This window comes from Brachyhypopomus gauderio, chromosome 8, assembly GCF_052324685.1.
Source record: "Brachyhypopomus gauderio isolate BG-103 chromosome 8, BGAUD_0.2, whole genome shotgun sequence".
In the NCBI taxonomy this organism is placed as follows: domain Eukaryota; kingdom Metazoa; phylum Chordata; class Actinopteri; order Gymnotiformes; family Hypopomidae; genus Brachyhypopomus; species Brachyhypopomus gauderio.
The window spans coordinates 18,124,930-18,149,535 of record NC_135218.1 but is presented as its reverse complement, the minus strand read 5'-3'; the positions used below and the strand labels follow the sequence as shown (position 1 = coordinate 18,149,535).

General features: G+C 46.7%; 1 protein-coding gene across 4 annotated transcripts in view; it reads left to right on the top strand.

Annotated features, from left to right (window-relative positions):
• ryk (receptor like tyrosine kinase) overlaps positions 1–19,281 on the top strand; it is a 40,377-nt gene extending 21,096 nt beyond the window's left edge. Inside the window, exons 3-17 of one of the 4 annotated variants that reach the window (XM_077015131.1) lie at positions 1,241–1,340; positions 1,446–1,577; positions 2,212–2,283; positions 2,432–2,570; positions 3,767–3,867; positions 5,151–5,234; positions 7,545–7,574; positions 7,906–8,031; positions 9,924–10,010; positions 11,425–11,494; positions 13,320–13,452; positions 14,974–15,083; positions 15,232–15,391; positions 17,126–17,262; positions 17,963–19,281. In XM_077015131.1, coding sequence (XP_076871246.1) covers positions 1,241–1,340; positions 1,446–1,577; positions 2,212–2,283; positions 2,432–2,570; positions 3,767–3,867; positions 5,151–5,234; positions 7,545–7,574; positions 7,906–8,031; positions 9,924–10,010; positions 11,425–11,494; positions 13,320–13,452; positions 14,974–15,083; positions 15,232–15,391; positions 17,126–17,262; positions 17,963–18,074 — 1,593 coding nt within the window. In that variant the 3' untranslated portion in view covers positions 18,075–19,281. Of the gene's footprint in view, positions 1–1,240; positions 1,341–1,445; positions 1,578–2,211; positions 2,284–2,428; positions 2,571–3,766; positions 3,868–5,150; positions 5,235–7,544; positions 7,575–7,905; positions 8,032–9,923; positions 10,011–11,424; positions 11,495–13,319; positions 13,453–14,973; positions 15,084–15,231; positions 15,392–17,125; positions 17,263–17,962 lie in introns of all 4 variants that reach the window. The other 3 variants (XM_077015130.1, XM_077015132.1, XM_077015134.1) reach the window with 3 other exon arrangements.
• The last annotated feature ends 5,325 nt before the right edge of the window (positions 19,282–24,606 follow it).

The window sequence follows — 24,606 nt, the reverse complement described above, 5'->3', positions numbered from 1 at the left end:
CACATTCACCATCACACTCACCATTCACCATCACACTCACCATTCACCATCACACTCACCATTCACCATCACACTCACCATTCACCATCACATTCACCATTCACCATCACATTCACCATCACACTCACCATTCACCATCACACTCACCATCACATTCACCATTCACCATCACACTCACCATTCACCATCACACTCACCATTCACCATCACACTCACCATTCACCATCACACTCACCATTCACCATCACACTCAGCATTTACCATCACACTCACCATTCACCATCACATTCACCATCACACTCACCATTCACCATCACACTCACCATCACACTCACCATTTACCATCACACTCACCATTCACCATCACACTCACCATTCACCATCACACTCACCATTCACCATCACACTCACCATTCACCATCACATTCACCATCACACTCACCATTTACCATCATACTCACCATTCACCATCACACTCACCATTCACCATCACACTCACCATTCACCATCACATTCAGCGTTCAACTCTCCTGTGTCTCTTGTACATTGTAATTTGAACTGGGGTTAACTGTAAAATGGCTGCAAAAACCTCAGGATAGATATCACTCCACACTGTTCTACTTAGCCATCCACCTGATGCTAAATAACATGGGCATAGATAACAAAGTAAAAACTAAAATTAGGTCACAAAGATGTAGAATACTAGAGGGAGGTGATGGTACATGAGTCCTGTAGCCCTGAGCTGCAGAACGAATGTCTCTTCTGAAAGGTTTCCTCATATAGCATCTGCAGAAGCATGTGCCACTTTGTGCTCCCAGTTGCTTTGGGAACAGTAGCTTCCTGTGGTCCGTGTTAAATTGAGCTTCGCCATTGGCTAGAACCCCAGCTGTTATTCAACTAAATAGTTCACACAATGCTGGTACTGGATCTATGAAAGTCACTATATAAATACAATTATTATTGTTATCACTGCATTAAAAGCAGGGAAACAACTTTATGCAAGAAGAATTAAGAATTTTTAGCTTCATGCTATGATTTTCCTGTATTCACTCTACTGCCATCTAGTGTGAAATTGAGGTATATATTACGTACATTGTCTCTGAATAATTGCTTAGCTGTGCTCATATACTGTAGTGTATTTGACCTGTGTTATTATGTTGCTTGTCCTCACCGGTCCATCCACCTTCCTATGCCCCTCCCCCTTGATCTGCCCCTCCCCCTCCCTGGGTTCCCTGTGCAGGTGGAATATAGGCTGGGCTTCCAGGTGGAGAACCCTGCTACCATGGAGCCGCCCCACAGCAACATCTCAGCTCAAGGGGAGGTGCCACGCACACGCTCAGGTAACACCACCCACCTTTTCAGCTAACTCACACACATCTACACACGCACCTTCTGCCCTTGCAGTACAGTGAACATTAAATGTGTGTGTGTGTGTGTGTGTGTAGTTTTCAGAGTGGACCTCATCTGTTCTGGGAAGGTGGATGGAGAGGCTGTTCTAACCATGCAGCTGAATCTGACTATCCATGCCAACAATTTCACAGTGCTCAACTTTAAGCGCAGGAAAATGTGCTACAGAAGTAAGACGGCTCCATTTTCTTACCAGATTTTGGCACCTGTTTTTTATGTCATGCAGTCCAGTGTTGCTGAGCGTGTGTGTACTGTGTGTACAGTCTGTCACTGTGTGTGTGTGCTGTGTAGCTGAATGTGTTTTATTATATATACCCGAGCCTTTCTCCACTCTCATGGCGCTCTGTGAGAGCCGTGTGTGTGTTTGGGCCGGCTAAAGCCAACACACTGAAGATAATTACTCCAGCTCTCTGTAAAGTGCTTCCCTGGAGGAAATGACCAATAAGTTTATGCTTGGCTTATCTAAAGCAGTCGGGCCAAAATGTCCTGCTGCGCTGAGAAAGGGTTCGTCTGTGCTCTTTTGTCCTCTGTCCTGTGGTAGCACAATGTCCGTGGCCTGTGTATGCGTCCTTGTGTGCATGGGCCCGTGCAGTGTTTTCACATGTTTGTGTTATCGTTGTTAATTATCAGCATTTCCTAAGCGTGAAAATTGTAGCGTACTTTTGGGTGGTTCTGGTGGTTCCTTGCTCCTGCTTATCTACACGGTAGTTGCTGTAGCCGCCTGTATCTTCTCATCTTGGTCTGCTGCTTCGAGGTGCTGTCCGCGTTGCCTAAACATGCCTTTAACCCTCCATTTTCCCAAAGGAGCAGAGCAGCCCGACCTGCCCAAGATCCCGCCCAAGACCCCACCCTTCCCCAACAGGACCAGGCCGGATTGTGAGTGCTGTCCGGCTTCCCGGTTTACAACGCTCCCACGTGCCACTTCTGTTACGACACGTCTGGTGGTTTCTGCTTATGATATCTTGGATTTCATAACTCAAACCTCTTCTGTCTTCTGTCATCACTTTTGACCTCCCCTCAGTAGACAGCGTAAACGCCCCTGCCACCTCCACTAGAGTGTTCTACATCAGCGTAGGGGTGTGTTGCGCTGTGATCTTCCTCGTGGCCATCATCCTTGCTGTGCTACACCTGCACAGCATGAAGAGAGTGGAGGCTGATGACAGGTATTTTTAACCCTTAACCAGTTTATTTCCTTTAAAATAAATAAAGCCGTATCTCTGACATTTCTAGCAACTTTGCCATTTGGCCAGCTTTGGCAGCTGAACTGAGATGAGCCCATCTTATTAGTTGGGGGTGCTGATGTGTGGGGATGATTATGAATCCCCCCCAATCGCATCTTTTTGGCTGTGTTTGGCTGGAGCCAAGCGACATACTTGTACGTACGTGTAGTGCAGCCACACTGCCTGAATGACCCGTTTGCTCAGGCAAGGCGGTTGCACGAGAGTCTAAATCTGTACTGTGGATGGTTGAGCATAAGTGCGTTTGGCACAAGTCGGGTTTGCAAATCTCAAGTTTATTCGCATGACTTATTTAGCAGTTCTGCCATACCTGACCTACATACTCCGTGATGGTCACAGTTGAATGAATGAATCCTGCCTCTGGACTTTGGAGAGAGGAAATAAAAGAAATAAATACATCTCTTTAAGGCTTCTTCCACACATGTAATACAATGGGAAAGCACAACAGATGTATCTCGTATCTCAGAGTGTTAGTTTAGATTTAGTTCAGACTTTATCCTAGCACAGCAGGTCCTGTCTCCTGTCCACAAAGGTGCTTCCGAGTCTCACTCGCACGAGGACACACACTTACACTTAATGTTAGTGGCACTTGTGTTGGTGTAAACTCAAGTCTGCAGGAATGGATGCCAGAGCACAGAGGGGCCCTTTGATGGCTGTGATGTGGAGTAAGTGCTGTGAGTGCTGGTTTGGGTGGGCGTTATGCTGATTCTGCAGTGTCCGGGCCCCCCCTCAGTCCTCAGGGGCCACGGTGTCCACCGGCTGCAGCTCCAGCGCTGACGGCTTTAATTGGGACAATTATACACCACTTTAGGGTCAGCAGTGGGTGGAGTTACATGGGGGGCCCTGTCGAAATGTGAAGGACAAAATGGAGTTATCAGAGAATCATGGGAAAATTCTAGTACAAACCTCAGTGCTGTAGGCAGCATGGTATTGTGGTTCAGGCATCACCAGAGTGCTGCTGTTGCTGCGACGTGTAGATCTGACGTTGGAGAACCGCCTCTCTTGGCTAGTCAGTCTGGCGCTGGCCCACGTTCATATGCAGTGGGTCGTGATCGGGGGGGGGGAAGACGGGCTGGCCAGAATAAGCAGATGACGCTGTAACCTCCTCTCCTGTGTTCCAGCGGCAGTGAGAGTGGGAGCTCTCAGGGCCTCTCTCAGCCCTCCACCCAGACCACGCAGTACCTGAGGGCCGACACCCCCAACAACGCCACGCCCGTCACCAGTAAGATCCGCCGCTACACTGGCACCATCATTCGGGCGTCCCAGAGCAACCCCGCCCTTCACCGCGTCCCGGGTCCACTGTCCTAGCCGACCTGCTGCAGTGGAGTGGGATTAGCACACACACATCCCTCACCTGCCCGAGTGTTTCCTAGTACTGACTCTCCTGCAGGTCTAATAACTTTTCCAAGTCACGCAGCTGCCTGATGGTTTTTCCGTCCTGCCTGCACCAAGCGCATATTCATCCACACAGTGAGCTAAACAGCAGTGAGTGATCAAATGAGCTACATTGAGCAGAATGGGAATCAGAAGGTTGCGATAAACAAAATGAGCATTTGTACCTTGTAAGCTTTATTACATCGGTGTCCTTAGGTCAGTGTGTGTGTCTTTCTGCCTTTGGCTGCCTTGGTGGGTAATGCCACGCATGAATGAATTAAGAGAACACCGCGTCCTGCCAAAATCTCCACTGTAAAAGATTTTAAAGGCAACGTGTCAGTCTAGACGTTCACCCAAATTCCTCCCTTGCCTTCGTCAACTGCCATTTTTAAAGAGTTGCCTTTTCTAGTGAAGGAGGAATCACTGGTTGCTGCATGTGAAGAGGAAGAGGATGAGAGGGGTGAGGAAGAGGATGAGAGGGGCTCACTTAACTGGTTCTCTGGAACCTCCACCCTCTCAACTTCGAAGTCACCCAATTCAGACATAACCAACAGGAAGTGTTATTTTTAGCTGTGTGTGGAGAGGCTAAATGTTTTCTTAGCGGTTACACGTCTCCGTCCCCCTCAAATTGGCTTGATTGGGCTAACATTAGACTTTGGTATTTTTGTAGGTGGCAAAGCAAAAAAAAGCAACCCAAACTCAACAGTGGATACGCCTGGTTCCTTCTGTGAGTGTGTGAAGTGCTCCAGCTCTGAGAGACAGCACACAGAAGAAACCCCGTATTCAGCTGTTGTGCTTTTCTCTACAGTTACTACAGGAGCTAAGAGTTGTGAACAGTGTTCATTCCAGCATGTGTCTTGCCTTCAATGTGTCCCCCCCTCTTTTTTTGAATTAAATTGTTGCCCTCTAGTGGTCAAACACGTTTAGTGCAGGATCTGCTAACCTCACATTTTCATCTTTTCTCTCCTTGACCCTTTGTGATGGCTTTTGCTCTCATGTGTTATTAGCATACACACCATCCATCTGCCATAATTACGCGTCCTTTACCTACCTCTCTTCCTCTCTCTCCCTCTTTCTCTCACCCTTTCCTCCCTTGTTCCCTCCTGTCCTCCTTGCGTCCCCACCCATCAGACGTTCATGCTGGCTCTTCTCCCGTGGTGCAGCTCTCGGCCTCCTGCTACCCCCACTCCGCCGCCCCCGCCCACGATGGCAAAAGTAAGTCCCCCTCTGCTCCGGCGAGGTGCCTGTCTGGGAACACCTCGTGCTAACCCTCTGGTTCCTGTCCTTCTAACCCAGCCTGCTTAATCATCATCACCCTCTTCCTCATCATCATCATATCATCTGCATCGTCATTAGCTATTTTTTGCCGTGGGTTTGTTGCATGTATCAGCAGTTAGGAAAGGGCGAACTCTTTCCAGCTGCAGATGAACAGTGCCTCTTGTGGTCAAATGGGAGATTACACAATGACTGTTAGCTTTGTTTGGAATACTGTAGTATGCTGTATAGTGTGTGTGTGTGTGTGTGTGTGTGTGTGTGTGTGTGTGTGTGTGTGTGTGCGCGTGCGCAGTCAGTTTCCATTTTCAGTTCTCAGAGGAAAAGTTGAGATGTGTGACTAGCCTTGTGTGCCTATTGTAGCCTCGTTTCCTGGCGACCAGGCAATTAGCTCCCATGACAATAGGGAGCTCCAAAGTAAGTTGGAGGTGTGAAGTGCTAAAGCCCCACTGAGGGCCACTGAGGGCCATTTCACAGATGTAGCTCACAGTTCCGCCTGCATATCCTTACGCTGTATTTACCATACTAGTGTGCTTCAGGCTCTCTCTCTTGTGTTTATATATCAGAAACTCCTTTATTAGAATACACTGACTACTGTATGCCCCCTAGAATATATCTTAACACATATCTTAAACAGTTGAGATACAGTTTAATTGACTATAGCCCACCTCATTGCATGATCAGTTTGACAAGCTTGCTTGGATACTATTTGGCATTGCCGATCCCAACACGGCATTGACATGGTAACAGCATGCTCTGTTGGTAGTGTTGCGGGGCTGTTGCATGTGTCTGTGCTTGTCTCAGTGTCCTGCCAGCACAGGGGATGCACACACACGCTGTGGACTCACTGTGTATTTGCACAGTGGCATGTCCAACAACGTGGGTTATGTGTTATGGGGAAAGTGTTTACTAAAGTCCTGAAAACATATTTGGATTCAGCATGCAAAAATATAGCATAAAAAGTTATAAACCTTTGAATAATTAAAAACATTTTTTGCATGTATTAAAATAAATTCTTGTATTAAGAGTGCATGTGCACTCTTTTTAACATTTCAAAGTTTTAGAACTTTTAAAAGTGCACATTAATAATTCTGGAGTTTGGTGGAACATGCAGCATTGAAAATGTCTTAAGAAACGTGTTTGTTCCAAGATGTGTACTGCATCTCCTGCAAGAGGATTTGGATGTTTTCAAGCACCAGAGTCAAGGACTTAATTATTCAGTTAGACACTTTAACATAAACGGGCATAACATTTCACACTCTTATCGTGCTGAAAGATATCTAATGGGGAAGATTCTGTTCACTTGGAGATTCAGATCTTGAAACTTGAATATCCACTGGTGTGTGTGGACATGTGCATGAAGAAGATTTGGGGGAGTAGTTTGAGGTTTAGAGGTAGTCAGAATGGCAGCAGACAGCACAAAGCTGCCAGACGCTTGCGGACGGAGCTCCTTCATGGCCTGTGCAGCTGTGCTGGTCGCCACTTGGAGGCGCCCTTGTTCTTCAGAGTTTGGTCAGAGGAGAGCCGTGTTTTTACTAGAACTTGCAGTCTGGTGAGACGTGATATTTTAAAACAGCATTCTGCAAAGTGATTTTTCATTACCTGAAGCCGCAGGGATATCTGTTGGTAATGAAAGCGTGCACAGTTAATTGCATGAAAGATGCCAATTAGTGTGTTCCATGGGGTGGATTGGGCACTGCATTACATTCCTTCTTCGCTTAGCCAAATGATTGCTACTATCTGAGGACCCTCACAACGTCCCTTTGTCTCCTGCGTTCTTGTGGAACGACCGGATCCTACTGCTTTCTTATTATTTTGATCCCGGTGCTGTTTGAAGTAATGTGCAGTCATTCACACTACCATACACTCATCTTCCCGTATGTGCGTTAAGACCGGTTCAGGAAGGACATCATGCGGCCTTCACTCCTACAGCACAGGACACCGCGCACACGCTTCGGAGGCCATGAGAAGCAGCCTAGCTTGGCTCTGAAGCCCTGTCCTCGGGTAGATGATTCGATGAGAGTGTTTGATGGTCGTTGATTGCAGGCGGACGGGGGAAATTCTTGTTCTTTTCGATCAGCTCCAGTGGTTCTTTGGGGATATTTGGTCATCCAATCACGTGTTGCGTTTATGCATATTCTAGTGTGCGTCCAAATGAAAACCTCTGTACAAATAACAGGTGAGCGTGGATACTGCGTCTCTCCCTTGCCCGTAGTATGACCTCTTTTGTTTTATTACCATCATTCTGTTAAGGTCAAAAGATAAACTGGAGTTCAAGGGAAGGTGAGCAATGTTCTCTTGAATTAGGCAATCAAGAACTATTTTGTCCACTTCATATTTCACTGTTGTCCTTGGTACGGTCCTAGTGCATGTGGAATTATAATACAGCAGAGGGCAATCTGTCATCAAGCCCTCACTAAAAACTTAATTCACTGAACTCGGGGTGAACCTAGTGATAAAATCAGTGCTCACGTTGGAGGTGCTTGTAGGTGTGCATGTGCAGTTTCACCCTGGTTTTTTGTCTTGTGTTATCTTGGGGTTTTAATTTTGATCACTTGGGTTCAGAGCTGATTGTGTTGATGCTGTCTTGGCTTTTGTGTCTTTGGTCTTTTAGGCTACCCCTCTCTGAGGATAGAGAAGAATGATTTAAGGAGTGTCACACTGCTGGAGGCCAAAGCTAAGGTGAAAGACATCGCCATCTCCAGAGAAAGAGTCACACTCCGTGATGTCCTGCATGAAGGTGCGATGTAGCTCATACACACACACACACACTTTTGAATCTTTGAGAACGTACACTTGCTCTTTGAAAGACCTCTACACAGTACTGGTCCTTGTTCAACACTACAACCCCCCTTTTTCCAAGAAGTATCAAGATTAGGAAATTTCATTCCTCTTATCATAACTGATTTTTGTGAAATGTCTGGCACATTCAGTTCCAGCAGGGTTGCATCACAGTGTTTATGGATGTGAACAGAGCACAGTGTAAAGACAACCTCTATCTGATCCTCTGAGTGAAGGCAACCTCTATCTGAGTGAAGGCAACCTCTTCCTGAGTGAAGGCAACCTCTTCCTGAGTGAAGGCAACCTCTTCCTGAGTGAAGGCAACCTCTACCTGAGTGAAGGCAACCTCTACCTGAGTGAAGGCAACCTCTTCCTGAGTGAAGGCAACCTCTTCCTGAGTGAAGGCAACCTCTTCCTGAGTGAAGGCAACCTCTTCCTGAGTGAAGGCAACCTCTTCCTGAGTGAAGGCAACCTCTACCTGAGTGAAGGCAACCTCTACCTGAGTGAAGGCAACCTCTACCTGAGTGAAGGCAACCTCTACCTGAGTGAAGGCAACCTCTACCTGATCCTCTGAGTGAAGGCAACCTCTACCTGAGTGAAGGCAACCTCTACCTGAGTGAAGGCAACCTCTACCTGATCCCCTGAGTGAAGGCAACCTCTACCTGATCCTCTGACTCAATCTGTGGAGCAGCCTCCACTCAATCTGTGTTTAGTGGGCTCTGAGTTGAATGCCAGAGGAACGTCTCGATAGTCTGACACACAACACCCAGTTGAAACCTGTCTGCTTGGACTCGCAGAAGATGAATGTCTCCTCACATTAAACCCACCTGTGCGACTCCCCCGAGCTCGGAGCTGCCTAATGGCTGTTTTCTGGAGTTCTGCCTGGTTAAACCACAAGACTCTCCTGAACTGTTCAGAACAAGCTTTACTGTTGTCGTTTAAAAACAGCTGACTGTGCTTCGAAGAAAATGTTTCCATTGGTTGCTTGGGGAATTAGCAGAGATATGGCCACCTACTCCATAATCACTCTGTAATAGTTCTGTAATCAAATATTGCCATGGTGGTTCATTACCAAGATGGAGAGCAGTCTTTTGTTTTTAAGCCCTGGGCACAAATTACACAGCTAATTTGTAATGGTCTTAGTCTGCCAGTGTTATTTCACAGTGACTGTGTGCACTCTGGAGATTTTCTTCTAGTCCTTATCTTGCTAGTAATGTTACAGTGCCTTAATATCTCTGAATTTCCTTCTTAATATGCCTTCTTCACAGAGCCTTATTTTCCCCAGTGTTTCCATGTGTTCGTTTATTTATGAATGCGTTTGTACAGGAGGCACAGTGTGTGCCCATGTGTACGAGAACTCAGAGGGGCTTGTGGGGGTTCCTCCTTCAGCACGTCAACGTAGCATTAGTCTGCAGGTCCAGACAGGGCTCGATGGCGAGGCCGACAGACCGATATTGCACCTAAGGCCCGAGCTGTGGGCTCGCCATGTTGGCACGTCACGTGTGCTTCCCCTGGAGAGGCCAGACCGGGACTGCTGGTCTAGGGTTCTGAGATTCATCACACGGCAAACGAGTACGGAGCACCAGCAGCGCAGGACTGGAGAGGAGGCAGAGGCAGGACGCTTGGTTCATAACGCCCGTAAAGCTGTCTGGCAGCAGTGTTCTGTTTCATATAGAGTGCTGAGGTCAACATCTCTGTTTGGACTTGCTGTTGGGCAGATTCTTGCCCAATGAAAGATGGATCGTGTGTGTGTGTGTGTGTGTGTTTGTGTGTGGGTGTGAGACATTCCTCTCAGAGGTATCGAGCTACGCTAACACTGTATCTAAATCGAACAACTGTTTGTGTTCCTAGGTACATTTGGACGGATATTCCACGGTGTCCTGCTGGACGAGAAGGACCCGAATAAAGAGAAACAAGTGTTTGTGAAAACCGTTAAAGGTACGGCACTTCTGGGGCTTGGGTGGTGCTCAGAAAAGGTGGATCACTGTGGTGTTAGAGCAGTGGGGTACTGGTCTGCTCTGTGGTGTTAGAGCAGTGGGGTACTGGTCTGCTCTGTGGTGTTAGAGCAGTGGGGTACTGGTCTGCTCTGTGGTGTATTCAGCAGATGGAGACTTGGGTGCTCCTCCATCCTCTCTGTGGTGGTTTAGAACTCCGAAACCAAAGTCAAGTCATTCACTCTTAAAGCTCAAATACAGTAACAAACCTTTGGTGAAAGGCCAGTTCATTACACGTTTATTATTACTGATTTACTATGGAAAAGAAACGTGTAAAATTATTAAACTAGCTGCCAAACACTCTCGTATTCCTGTAGGACAAATGTACCACACGTCTCACCATCACACACTGAATCAGTCAGTACCTGAGACAGCACACCTGTCTGCCGCAGGTCAGAAGGTCAGAATCCCTTTGAAGGGCTGCAGGTACATTCAGATTGAACAACGTGGTCAGACTGTACTCGACAGCTATAAAAACGCTCATGAGCGTAAATGTTCACGATCGGTGCTTTAACTGAAAAGGGGGATAGTCTGATATTTCACCTTTCATAGGTGTTTGTTCATATGTACAGATAATGTTGCTTTATATTAGAGTGAGACTTGATGGTTGTAGGCTGCCATATAGCATATAAACATCATGTCAGTCATTCAAACAGGCACACAGCCCTGGAGAGCAGGACTGAAATACTCAATACAGTGAAGGTTTAGATTTTCTTCAGTCCTCCCACATAGCTCCACAGACACTCACATGGGATGCTGTTGCCCTATTGCCCTCGGCCCCCCCTCCACCTACCCTGGGCTGTTACCAGCCACAGAACAATGTGCCCGTGCCTGTCTTAATCGCAGCAAGACCTTCTACTTCCCCCCGGGCCATGCTCAAGAGGCAGGAAACAATGCAGATTACCCATTAGCCCCAAGCGGCTGCCAAAGGCTACAGTGTGAGATAAAACCAGCCCTGGGTGAACTCTGCTCGAGCGCATTCCTGCAGCCAGCTCCAGGGGACCCCATGGTACGGGCTGAGCAAGGCCAGCAGAGAGAGGCCTTTGGTGGGATACAGCTGCCGCCTCCACCCTGGACTGTGTCTGTGGTGCCCAGGTCGCGTGATCTTCACAGCGTCGCGTTCTCTGAAACCCGACGTGCTGTCACACTTTGTTCCGACGTTTCCCACAAGTTTTGGCAATACCTTTTTAAAAACCCACCCCAAGGTTGCAGTCGTACGAGGGGATTTTCACAGAATGTCCTCAGAAACACGTCTTGCACAAACCCACCTTCCTTCTCATCTCTTGGTTCCAAACTATGAGTAATTTTCACCACTAAGATCCTCCTCCATGTGTTGTGTGTTGCGTGTGATTGGGCAGATCACGCCTCAGAGGTGCAGGTGACGATGATGCTGACGGAGAGCTGTAAGCTGCGAGGCCTTCATCACAGGTGAGTCATTGTTGTGTTCCCTTGGTCGTCTAGGCCATGTTCACATTACCAGGCTGCAGTGACTCAAATCCAATTAGAATCCCATGAGTAGTCTCACAAATGGGATTTTTGTTGTTGTTGTTGTTGGTCATGAGTCATTCGCACCCAACACGCACTCAAATTCCGACCGATACAGGTTATTTGCAATTACGAATTTCAGCCATTAGGATCCAGTCTGAGCAAAAACAAAAAAATATGGATTTTACAATGAGACGTTCTAATGGAAACGCAGCACTAACGCTGTTTGTTTTTCAGTTTGATTCGTGGCATCTTCGTCTTGGTGCCGGCTAGTCCCCAAGCAACACGCGTGGGTTTGCTTCTCTAGTGTATAGATTAGACAGGTGTGATCCACATCGGATGCTTTTGGCCAAGGTGACTCATGATTGATAGTTAGCGGATGTGCGGAGTGAGGTAAAGAGGCGGTGCGATTCCCTTTACACACACGTCCGCAATATTTGAAGCCATCATCCCCACGACTTCTGGGCTTTATGAATGAATCCCGCTGACGGTGGATCCTGCCGGGAAGGTGTGTCCTGTTGGCACGGTGACGGAATGTCGTGTCAGTATAGAGCGGGCAGAGGAGCGGTCACAGTGACCGTGCTGGACCGCAGACCCCTGGGTTTCCTCTGCAGACAGATTTAGGGCCCTGTGGTGCTCGATGGCTTCTGCTTCTGCCTTTCCCTTCTTCTGCCGTGTTTCCTCTTAAAAGTGCAGTTTCTCAACGCCTCTCTGACGTAGTCGATTCCTCTCAGTTTCCCAGAAGGGCAGAGAGCTTTGTGCTGTTACGTTAGAAAGTGCTGTGGGTGAAAATTGACTTGTATGTTAATTATCTGGATTGTGTGAAAACAGAAACAGTTAGATGATTTATTTGTATATGTGGTCAAGGGAATAACAAGTTTCATTCATACGTTTGTATATGTTGTCGTGTACACCCCAGCACTTTAATTAGAGCTGTTGTTTAGCTACCAGGCCCTGTGAGGAAACCTATGAAATCGGTGGCGTCTCTCCTGAAGGCTGTGTTCACTCTTGCTTCTCTTTGCATCTGTCTCCTGTCTTCTCTTTTGGCTCCTGGTTGGCTGAACTGAGTGTCCATTGTCAGGGGCGGAGCCTGATCTGACTTTGTGTGTTACCAATCAACCTGCAGGACATCAAACATGGTGTAAAGGGCTCAGTACAGCGGTGCTAATTATGAAACTTAAAACAAAGCATCAAATGATCTGTCTGCACACTTGAAACATTTTCCATTCTTGTCTATAGCAGTTGATATCCTGCAGATAGTAAATGTTAATGTCAAGATCTTGTCCAAACGCATATCAAACCTGCCGTCACGGAGCCCCACAAGTCCACAATTCCTCATACAGCTTTCTCATCGACATTCAGTCAGGACTCAACACTGATTCAGCGCTGGGCGTTTAATAATAATTTTTTCTGATGATACTGGTGTCGATACCACCCTCAACATCACACATCATAAAGTACTCGTGGAGAACTCATTGGAATGGGGCTGGTGTGTATATGCTTCCCTTTAGCAGTAGGTATGTAGATGAGACTGATTTATCTCTGATAATAGTTATATACAATCTGGAGAGCAGAAACATCCCATTTTGGCTTTACTTCAATTAAAGAGTATTTGAGTTTTCCGCTTGAAGCCAGTTTTCCATTGTGTTCTGTGTAATGGGAGGTGACTGACCCACTGTCCTGCCCACTGTCCTGGCCTCTGTCTCGCTGAGCGTGGTCAGACAGGTTTTGACGCGTCTGTCTGTCTCCCCCTCACGTGCTCGTTCAGGAACCTGCTGCCCATCAGTCACGTGTGCACGGAGGACGGCGAGAAGCCCATGGTGCTGCTGCCGTACATGAACTGGGGCAACCTCAAGCTCTTCCTACGACAGTGCAAGCTGGCAGAGGCCAACAACCCTCAGGTGAGAGACCCCCACCCTCACCCAGCTCCTGCCCCACCACCTTTACATCGCCCATGTGTGCTTGGGCTTTGCACAGAGGTGGAGCCCCCCCCATCCCAAGACAATAAAGAGAGGTTTAACAGCTCCTTCTGAAGGCTGTGGTTTTGGAAGTAATGAGGGTCCGAACAAGACTGGTGTTCTGCTTCCTTCAAAGGATGCCGACTGCATGAAAGGCGTCTTGACCCCCCAGCAGAACACCTGAGGAGTTCAAACTCTTCCCATTTAATTGCATTTTTCGGAACAACGAATTTATTGTGCCGAGCCCTGCTTGACAGCAAGCAGCGCAGCGTCGTGTGATGAAGGAAGCGAAACTTTCCCGCCGCCGGCCGAGCACAATCGGCCTTTTGTGCGGGCTAACCCCGGGGGCGTGTCCCACCCGGCTCCGCCCCCCTCCGCCGGGACGCCGCGTTGACTCCGTCAGCCGCTCGGCTAAGTGCGCAGGCATACAGGTGTTACTCCAAGCTAACAGTTTTTTCCATCGCAAGACCATGCTTGTTAGCAGCCTTTGTCTTACGCACACCACGCCAACGTCCCCTCCTCTCCGCTTGTGGCGCAGGAATTTGTCTGAACAAGCATAAATGTAAATCATACCGAGTCCTCCATCAACGCTGAAGGCTGAGCAGAAAGCAGGAGCAGATGTTTAGTTTCTTCACTGACAAACGTCTGGTTTGGAATGCGTCTTGTACGCTTCCAGGAATATCTCCCCCCCCCCCCCCCCCACCCCCCCTCGCTCCACGCAGGCTCGTTTGCGGATGCTCGGCGGTCGCCACGGTGCCCCCCCAGCCACAGTAGCATCTGGGCTATCATCGTATTTGTAGAATGTAAACAACAAGCCCAAGCCTGTTGTGTGCTGATTAGGTAGGCTGTGACATTTAAGACCATCCTTGTGTGTAATTACAGTGTTGTGATGTTGACTCCTACCTCCCCCCTCCCGCTTGCCTTCATTCTGCCCTGCTCCTCGTGTCTCTCCGCCAGCGGGGGTGTGGGCGTGTCCGTGCAGGTTCCTCTCCGGCTGCTCAGAATAGCTTACATAAACATGCGTCGGGATCGCTGTGAAGGTTCGGCTCGTGCAGGCACGTGCAGGTCCTGCGGTCAGGTGTCGAGCCGTGAGAGGTGTTTGTGCGGCGCGGGGAGGCGGGGCCGGCGGGGGGAGGCGGAGCCAGCGTGCTGAGACGAGGCGCTGTCGGTCCGCCCTGAGCCATCTAGCAGCCTCTCTGCGCTAGTCTCAGTCAGTCTGCTGGAGGCACGTGGGACAGAACCCTCAACTACACACACCCTTTCAAAGCTGTCTGTCTGTCTGTCTGTCTGTCCACCAAACGTCTCACTCATTCCTCTTGGCGTTTGTCCGTCCGGTGCCCAGATATATAAGCAGCACCGAGGTGGAAAGTTGGCTGTGTGTCCCTCAGCTATTACCCCCATCAGTGGAACTTTATTGTTCTAAGCGTTCCTCCCTCTTCCTCCTCCCTCTTCCTCCCGCTGCAGGCTATCTCCCAGCAGGATCTGGTTCACATGGCCATCCAGATCGCGTGTGGCATGAGCTACCTGGCTCGGAGAGAGGTCATCCACAAAGACCTGGCTGCCAGGAACTGTGTGTGAGTGTGCCGTGTGACCCCACCACCTCGCCCAGATTTGACCCGACCACAAACGCACACACACACACACTGTTGTGACCGTTAGCCTTTACTCTTCTGGGCTGAACAGCACGGTCATGCTGCTTGTGTTGCTGTGTGCCCTCTCCAGCATCGACGACGGCATGCAGGTGAAGATCACGGACAACGCGCTCGCCCGAGACCTCTTCCCCATGGACTACCACTGCCTGGGGGACAATGAGAACAGACCTGTTCGCTGGATGGCCCTGGAGAGCCTGCTCAACAACGACTTCTCCAGCGCCAGTGATGTGGTGAGAGCCCTCTCCCGCTGCGATCACAACCCCGTGTGTGTTCTCACGCTGGCAGCGCGTGGGTCTCGGGTGCTGGTGCGTCAGAGGGACCACTCTTCTGCGCAGGACCCGCAGAACACGGCTGCCAGCCGCTGTGATGGGCGTGTGGGCAGGTTGAGACCTGGCCCAGTTCCCCATGACTTACCACAGAGGCGAGCCTTTTCCACTCGGGATGAATAGACTGGATTGGGTTGTGTTTGAAGGCCCTTTTGAGTGTGTGAGTGTGTGCGTCTATCTGAGTGCGTGTCTGTGTCTGTGTGTGTCTGTGTCTGTGTGTGTGTGTGTATGTCTGTGTGTGTATGTCTGTGTGTGTGTGTGTGTGTGTGTGTGTGTGTGTGTGTGTGTGTGTGTGTGTGTATGTCTGTGTGTGTGTGTGTGTGTGTGTGTGTGTGTGTGTGTGTGCGCGTACGTGTGTGTGTGTGTGTGTGCGCGTACGTGTGTGTGTGTGTGTGTGTGCGCGTACGTGTGTGTGTGTGTGTGTGTGCGCGTACGTGTGTGTGTGTATGCGCGTACGTGTGTGTGTGTGTATGCGCGTACGTGTGTGTGTGTGTATGCGCGTACGTGTGTGTGTGTGTGTGTGTGTGTGTGTGTGTGTGTGTGTGTGTGTGTGTGTGTGTGTATGCGTGTGCGTATGCGTGTGCAGGTTTGGTATTGTGCAGTAGCAGCATTGCCTCTGCACTACATCACACATTTTTCTTATGCCGTAAAATGGGAGTGAATAAACAATGTATTGTGTGCAAGAGAGCGTTTATCTAGATGTGTGTGTACGTGCGTGTGTGTGGAAGGGCGTGTTGTAGCTGTGATACACACTCTGTTCCTGTTCCTCTCACAGTAAATGCTGTGCCAAGGGAAATGGAGACTAGACAGGTAAACAGCAGACAACACCAGCTGTCTGGTACCGCACACGCAAGAGGTGAGGAGGTGTCACCCACCTGACCTCTCCCACCTCCCAGAGACGAGAGACAATAGACCCGGCCGCCACCCGGAGACAGCCGCGCTCTCCGCTCATTAGGCTACAATAGACACAGGGGATGTGTGGTGACTAAAGACCCTCCACACTTCCAGGCCCTGATCGCTAGAGCACATGGGCTTACTGTACGGGCTGTTGAAGGGTGCCACCTGTGTGTGTACGTACGTGTGTGTGTGTGTGTGTGTGTGTGTGTGTGTGTGTGTGTGGGTATGTCTGTGTTTTGTCTCTGGAGCCTCATTGAAATCCAGATTTTCTTGACCTGTGTATCTAGAATGCTTTGCCTCCAAAATGCAAATTTGGAGGTGATTGAGCATAGTGGCCTAAAGGGAAGTTCATTATTTAATTAAACCTTAAAGGACCATGTTTGTTTAAATCTGTAAATATTTCACAGACCAAACACCGCTGGACTGGTGTGTCCTAGTCTCTCAGTGTCCTGGTCCTCACCTGTCAGATGTGGGTAATGAGGTTTCACTCGTGTGGCTATTGTATCTCAGCTGTGTTGTGTAACTGGGGAACTGCAGCCAGCTATAGAATCTGAAAGGGAGACACTCCTGATGAGGTCACCTCTTCACCAACCTATACACACACCCTCGTGTGTGCACACACTGTTGAATTATGCAAGTGCATAATGGCTGGTCTGGGTCTGCTCCACTCCAGCAGGGCACCTTCAGGGTCTCCTCTCCTTCCCTCTCCCTCATGGCCCTGCCCTGTGCTGTTTTTCACAGTGGGCCTTTGGGGTGAGCCTCTGGGAGCTGATGACTTTGGGACAGACTCCCTACGTGGACATCGACCCCTTCGAGATGGCGGCCTATCTCAAAGACGGATACAGAATAGCACAGCCTATCAACTGCCCGGATGAATTGTAGGTGGAAACCTTGTCTGTTTTGTCTGTAGTGTTTGTTATAAAAGTATGTGTGCGTGTGTTTTATGTAATATGTATACATACATGTTCCTTTCATGCACTTTCAGTTGTTAACCATGAAAAGTTTATGACTCAAAAGTTAGTAAATGTCATGGAGAGAATGGTTGGCGTTAGAGCGGTAATCTCAATCTGGGTGGTCCCGCCATGGCCCCAAGGCACTTCGCTCCCAGGGACTATGCCACCACCTTATTCCCTCGTGAACGCAGAACCTGCCCAACGAGTGGTAAGAGGATCGCCCACGGAGACGCGGGCGGCACCTTATCGGTATCCTGCAGGAGAGCGTAGGGCCCGGTGCTGAGTGGTGTGGGCTGGCCAGGAATCACAAAGCGCACTACACCGTACACCGCGTCAGAGTGCCAGACACAGCGGGATTTATAGTCGGATGTGCGGCTGGTGGAACACGAGGGCAGGATAAACTAATCAGCCTTGGATTGCTGTTTAACACTTTCCCTTTTAAAAGAATAGGTGGCCTATTATTTGCATAGTGATAGCCATCGGTAATACATGGGAAAGTGGGTGGAATTGGCAAGATGAAAAGCTGTTTAACGGGGTTAAAGTTTACAGGTGTTTATCTCTACTGCACTAATGAGCAGGGTTTATGCGCAGCCAATCGGAACGTTTTCTTTGTTTGGTGTTCCAGGTTTGCCGTGATGGCGTGTTGTTGGGCCTTGGATCCGGAGGAGAGGCCAAAATTCCAGCAGCTTGTCCAGTGCCTCACTGAGTTTCATGCAGCGTTGGGGGCCTACGTCTGAACTCCAGTCCCAGGCTTCACTGCAGGCCTAACGATCGTCAATGAGCACCAGCCCAGGAAATGAATTAGCAAACAGTGCCTTATAAAAACAGTAAAAAAAAAAATTATAATTTTTGATCCTTTTGGTTTATCTTTAAAAAAAGAAATAGAAAGAAAAGACTTGAGAAGTCATGGCTACTTTGGGACTTCTGTTTTCTGCGTTTTGACATGGGAGAACGGGAGAACCTCTCCCTCAGTTCATTATTTCTCCTTCCTTCTCTGCATGGAGTGTTGGATGTTCACAATACTACAGCTGAAAAGCTTTATAAAGGTCCCCACTACAACACGCACGCCTACTTCTGCTGAACGCTGAAGGATGTGTGTTCACAGGAAGCTACCGTTCTTTTTTAGCTAATCTTTTTCAGTTGAAGACGCTGTTCAACTTCTGACTATTATCCTAAAGTTAGTCTTTGTCTGATTTTCTCAGACGTTCCGTGCATCTTCCCAGCATTTAATCTGAAACAAAACTATGAAATTAGATAAGCAGTTTTTATAGGGACTGTTTTTTATGTGATGGGAGGAGCCCACTCTGTGTTGGACCTCTGATCAGTACTCATTAAAGACATTGGCCAGACTGAGTTTTCTTTCACCCGGTCGTTGATGTAGGCTCAGGTACAACTCCGCCACTCTGGACTGTAGGCCATCTGACTCTTTCCTCAACTCGTGACATGTCTTTGGCGGAGCGGATACACAAACATATGCTAGTGTGTTCTTAACCAGTATTAGACTGGCTCGTGGTACATCTACAGATGACAGAGATCTGTTCTAATCAACGATTTATTTTTGGGTTTTTTTTTTTCAAGTATTTGAATTGTGATTGATGAGCAAATAAATTAAAATTCCAGTAATAGGAAAATTCCTTACAGGGTTGTTGCTATCCTTTAGATGTGTGGCTGTTCTGTGTCAGAACAAAGTCGTACTTGTATTGTTTGAGAATATTTGTATAAATGCAAAAAAGTAACAGCAGTCACTGTGAATCCCTGAAGTGTGCGGCCTGCCTAGCTGCCATTTTCTAGCCTTGTCTGTTTCCTTTCTCTAGTTTTTTTGGTTTTCAAGCGTTAATAGACTCGGCTCCACACTCTCGTGATCACCGCATGTTGATTTGAAAAGGTGTTGTGTAAACTGTCCTCATTTCATACATACCGATTAAAATACAACCCCAAATTTAATAGGTTCTCAGTTTTGAATTGCTCTTCACTGCCTGTTTGATTTCTATTTGTAGAGCGTATATAAGCTTTATTTTAGCTGTAGTCATATTATTTGACACTGTTCACGGGTTATTCACATGGAGATCTGCCTTAAGTTAGGAGACAAAGGCCAGCAGCCTCAGGATTCTTACATAAGGTTGTGTCTATGTGGGGGGGTTTCCCTCTATTATCTTGCATGTTGATTGATTTACCATCTTAGAGTTTGTTTGATGCACCCAAATTGTTATTGTTATCAAGTAACTCCATCGATGTTTTGGGTTGATGGCGTGATTAGTTACCTGATTGCAGCCATCCAGTGCATAAACGGAGAGGCGACCCGGTGCATCTGCAGTGTAAATATTCAGCTTCAAAGGGAGCTGCCAACGTACGACGAAGCTTCAGCACGCGACTATCTGATGCTGCTGCAGTGTTGTTATTAAAAGGTCGAGTGTTTTTCCCCATGGTATGCAGACCCTGCTGTGTGGCAGCACCCTGGTCTCCACGCTTCAGTGGCCTCCTGTCCATCAGCGCTCACTGATGGATGATGCAGGCAGCGTCTGTTGGCTGGGCCTTGGACACGTCACTCTCTTTGTTTAACGTGGCTTTTAAGGTTTTTTTGTTTGTTTGTGAGCCTCTTATAGAAGTTACAGTATCATACAGTTGAATCTTTATGGGATGCTTCATGTAAGGCATCTGTTCTGATTTTAGCTTCAAATTATTGTCTGTGATTCACTTTGAATTGATTAATTCTTTCCTTCTGGACCTCAGAAATGTGCTGTTTCTTATAACCATCAGATGTGTGTGTTATAAAAGAATATCAACCATATAGATATTTAAATTGATAACAGTTGAATATAGTTGTCACACTTTTTCCACAAACACTGTTAGCTCATGCAGAAAAAAACAGATTGTTTTTGTTGCACCCACAAAGGGAATTAATTCACAGGAACTTCACTTTTTGTTCGTGATGTAATGGAAAGTTATTTAAAATTTTTCTTTTGTTGGAAAGCCCTGAGTTAGAGCGTGAAGCAAGACACAGGCCTTGAGTGTTTTTTCATTCTGAGGGACTCTGTTGGAAGGTTTTCTGCTCTGTTTACCATCAATGTTTTCTGCACTGGCTTTCAGGGTATATAGTAGAATAATGGATGTGCTTGCTGTGTTGAAAATGCGGGTGCTATATTGCCAAATGACAAAGGCCAGCTAGATAAATTAAGTAGTGTGCGGTAAATGATTCATTGATGTGTGGGTATTTTCCATATACAAAGTGTATCCCGTTGGTTTTGAAAGGGCAGGGGTCAAGGCGGTATCCAGGGAGGAGACACTGTGTATCCTGATAGCTGCTGGTAACCATAACCACTCACACTTCCTAAAACACCCTAGAGGGATGAGGTTGTTTCTAAATGTTCTTCAGGATATCACATCATAGACAGGTTTAAAAATAGCTTCTGATTTTGCTACCATCCTCTATTGGGTGTGGGTCCAGTCCTCGGGTGGAGCTGGCGGAGGCATTTGACCAGCCGTGTAGTGAGGCCGTCCCTCAGACCACCGTGATGTAGAGCAGTATGGCGGCTGCTGTATTAATGGATAAAATAAGATCTCTGCATCATCTTGAGCCTTTTCCCCCAGTGAGTTGTTGGGTGGTGTAGAATAGAGATGATTATGATTTGTTCTGTGTGAGAAGGCTCGCTACAGCGTGCAGACCAGAGCATCACCCACCCCTGTGTGTCCCTCATCAACAAACTGCAGGAACACCAGATGGTCTTGACCAAAACAAGGATCAGTTATTTCAGGATCAGGCTTTCAAAGGTCTCCGAGACATGGAAGTGAGAACCTCTGCTCTGTAGTCCTTAAAAGCAGTTGGGTTCCTTGTCCTGGGGGGGATGCTGCACACACACCCCCACCCCTCAGAGCTGGCTGGCACAGGATGTCAACACCATTGGACTGATTCCATCAGGCTCCGTGTGCCTTGAATGGGGAGTGTTGTCCCGGTCCTCTCCTCATGGTTGCAATAGAAATGCAATACAAGTGACAATTCAAAGGGCCCAAGCCCTATTTGGAAAAATAATGCAAGTTTTATTGTGCTATACCTTAAAGTTCCAGTAAGTATTACAAAGGTATGTGAGGGGAAAGTTATTTGTTCTAGTTTGGTGAATATAGAATTTAATTAATATGAATAATGAATTATTTGTAATGTCCCAAAGTCTTTTATATTCTGACACCATTATAATATTTTAAACTAAAGATGTTTCAGTTTTGCCTCAGAAACTAATGGTGCACCCCAGAAGCCGAATCACACCAATGCAGTGTTATCATGTGCTAAATTTGGTTATCTCCAAAACTGATGATCCCTGCTACAGTTTTAAGCTATTTAGTGCCATCCACAAGTGATTGATGTAGCATCCACACTGTGCTAAACGTTTGACTTCAATACTTAAATAATTCAATAAATAATTGAATTTTCTGATAATAAGGAAACAAAATTTGAGTGAAATGCATTGCTAAAGGGAAATTATGTTTTTAAATAATGTTCTCTGATTTAGATTTGTCTCACAGGGTTGCATTACCTGATACCAAGATCTTATGAAACCTGAACATGTAATACAGTGTGTGTGTGTGTGTGTGTGTGTGCGCGCGTCTGAATGTACTACTTGAGTGTTGTGTGGATTGCCCAATGCTAAGCTTATCAATGTGTGCTGAAAGCTCAATGGACCGTGGTTTCTGTCATTTTGTTAACATGATTTCCACTGCACAGCCACACTTGTGTATATCTGACCTATATACCAAAATTCACATTAATCCTAATGATTGGGAATGTTTCTTCGATGTTACAGTGCTACCTAGTGATGTTATAGCGCTACCTAGTGATATTACAGCGCTACCTAGTGATGTTATCGTGCTACCTAGTGACGTTACAGCGCTAACTAGTGCTGTTATAGCACTACCTAGTGGTTATAGCGCTACCTAGTGCTGTTATAGCACTACCTAGTGTTGTTACAGCGCTACCTAGTGATGTTACAGCCATGGACGTAATTTTGATTTCAAAAGTGGGGGGGACATAGATTCGTCGCTATTTAAATATTTGGTTTTAACCGTAAAAACTGGGGGGGACCAAAGCCGCCTTTTGAAAAAGTGGGGGGGGACATGTCCCCCCCGTCCCCCCCCCCAAAATTACGTCCGTGGTTACAGCGCTACCTTGTGATGTTACAGCGCTACATAGTGCTGTTATAGCTGTTATAGCACTACATAGTGATATTATAGTGCTACATAGTAATGTTATAGCGCTACCTAGTGATGTTATAGCGCTACCTAGTGATGTTATAGCGCTACCTAGTGATGTTATAGCGCTACCTAGTGATGTTATAGTGCTACCTAGTGATGTTACAGCGCTACCTAGTGATGTTACAGCGCTACCTAGTGATGTTATAATGCTACCTAGTGATGTTATAACACTACCTATTGATGCTGGTGCACCAAACCTTTTCCCTGCCCCAGACCACTTTAGCTTGGAAAAGCTTGTAAAGCTTGGAGACTACATATTGATTTGCATATATATCATATATATATTGCATATATTGTTTTTTGTTGTTGTTGTTTGGGGGGTGGTGGATGGGGGGAGGATAATTATTAAAGCTCAGACTCGTTGGAATATTTGGAGGCCAGATTTTTGAAGGTTAAAAAACCTTATAGTTAAAAAAAAAACTAGAACTAATTTGCAGTCAAAAATATGTGCGATTTTGCATAATATGCAAATTATCTCAATTAATTAGTCATGAGGCTTTTTGTAGACTGGAAGACAAATAATCATTGGGGAAAAACATGTATATGTATGACATGCAGTGTATAAGTTACGGACTGGAATGTGTTAGGGTCTGTTGTAGCTCCACCTGTACCAGGTACACCTGGCGTTGTGTGTCTGAGTAGCAGAAGGAACTGTTACCTGTTGCCCAAGTTTCTGATCTGTAGGATTTTTAAGTCTGTGTTTCATTACAGCAAGAAATCAGAATAATGAAAACTAACACATACAAGGCAGCTACAGTGGTTGGACCTGTAATAATCAAAGCAGGATTAATTTGATCAAACAGACCTATTAATTTCAGCTTTCAGAAATGACACTAAGTACACATTCCGTGATTAATTTCAGTAACTGTTTTCTTACAGTGCATTTTCTCTAATGTGACCCGTCAGTTGGACTTTCAGCTCATGTAGCACGTTCGCAAACAGTTTCTTGTTTGGTTTGGGAGGCGTCCAGTAACATCCGTGTGTCTCGGCTTTGTCCTTCAGTGCTGCTGGTACATTTGAAATGTGCCTTTTGGGTGCATCTTTCCATATTCACCTTTAAATGGATCCCTCCTGATATGTATTGAGGCAGAACCCATAGTAGACTTGTCAGCCAGTGGGCGTCTGGGGGAAAAATAGAAAAAAGGAAAAGAACAGCACGTGTATCAGAAGTATGATAATGCGTCAAGTATGGTGTGATTTAGACTGATGAGCATTACTGTAGCCAGAGTTGACCTACTCAGATTTGGCTACGCAACTGACAAAATACAGACAGCACTATGACACATACGAGTGTGTATGGGTACAGAGAACAAAGCCTTCTGTGCTTTATTAAGCCACAGTCTCTCAGCTCCTGAGTCCCTTATGCAGCATGCCAAGCCGTGATTGACAGAGAAACTTTAAAATACATGGAAATGGAGAGCCACATGGGGGCTTTTTTTTATTTGCTCGGAAAAATTACAATATGTACACTGACATTGAAATGTCTCCTGTCCTTTTATTGTTTAATTGGTTAAATGTTGTGTGTGCTTGTATTATTTAATCACTCTAGCATGTTTAAAGCTCATTCTACATGGTTAAAATGAACTGAATTCAGTATCCCATTAGTAGCAGATCAGACCATTAGGATCAAGATTAGGATTAGAATCTGAATTAAATATTCTTCTCCCCAATTTTATATTTTGCTTTTCAATCCAAAAATGTTTCGTATAGATATTTATAAATGACTGGCAAGTCGGATGTCTATACATCACCTCTGATGCCCACGACCCAAACTGCGTTGGGGGAAATGGTCCGTGTAATTTGGCAATCGAACTAAAATCTTAACTTGCACCTAAATGATATCTTAAAATAACGAGGTCCACATAGAAAATCATTAAGCAACTATGTTATTAAGGGACAGCACTGACATACCGTAAGCCTTATTCATCCTTGAATGTAATGGAACTCGAGGTGATGTGTACCATTATGCAAGGTTGTTTATAAATTACCACATTTAGGAGCGAAACTTGACGTTGCATGTGACTATAT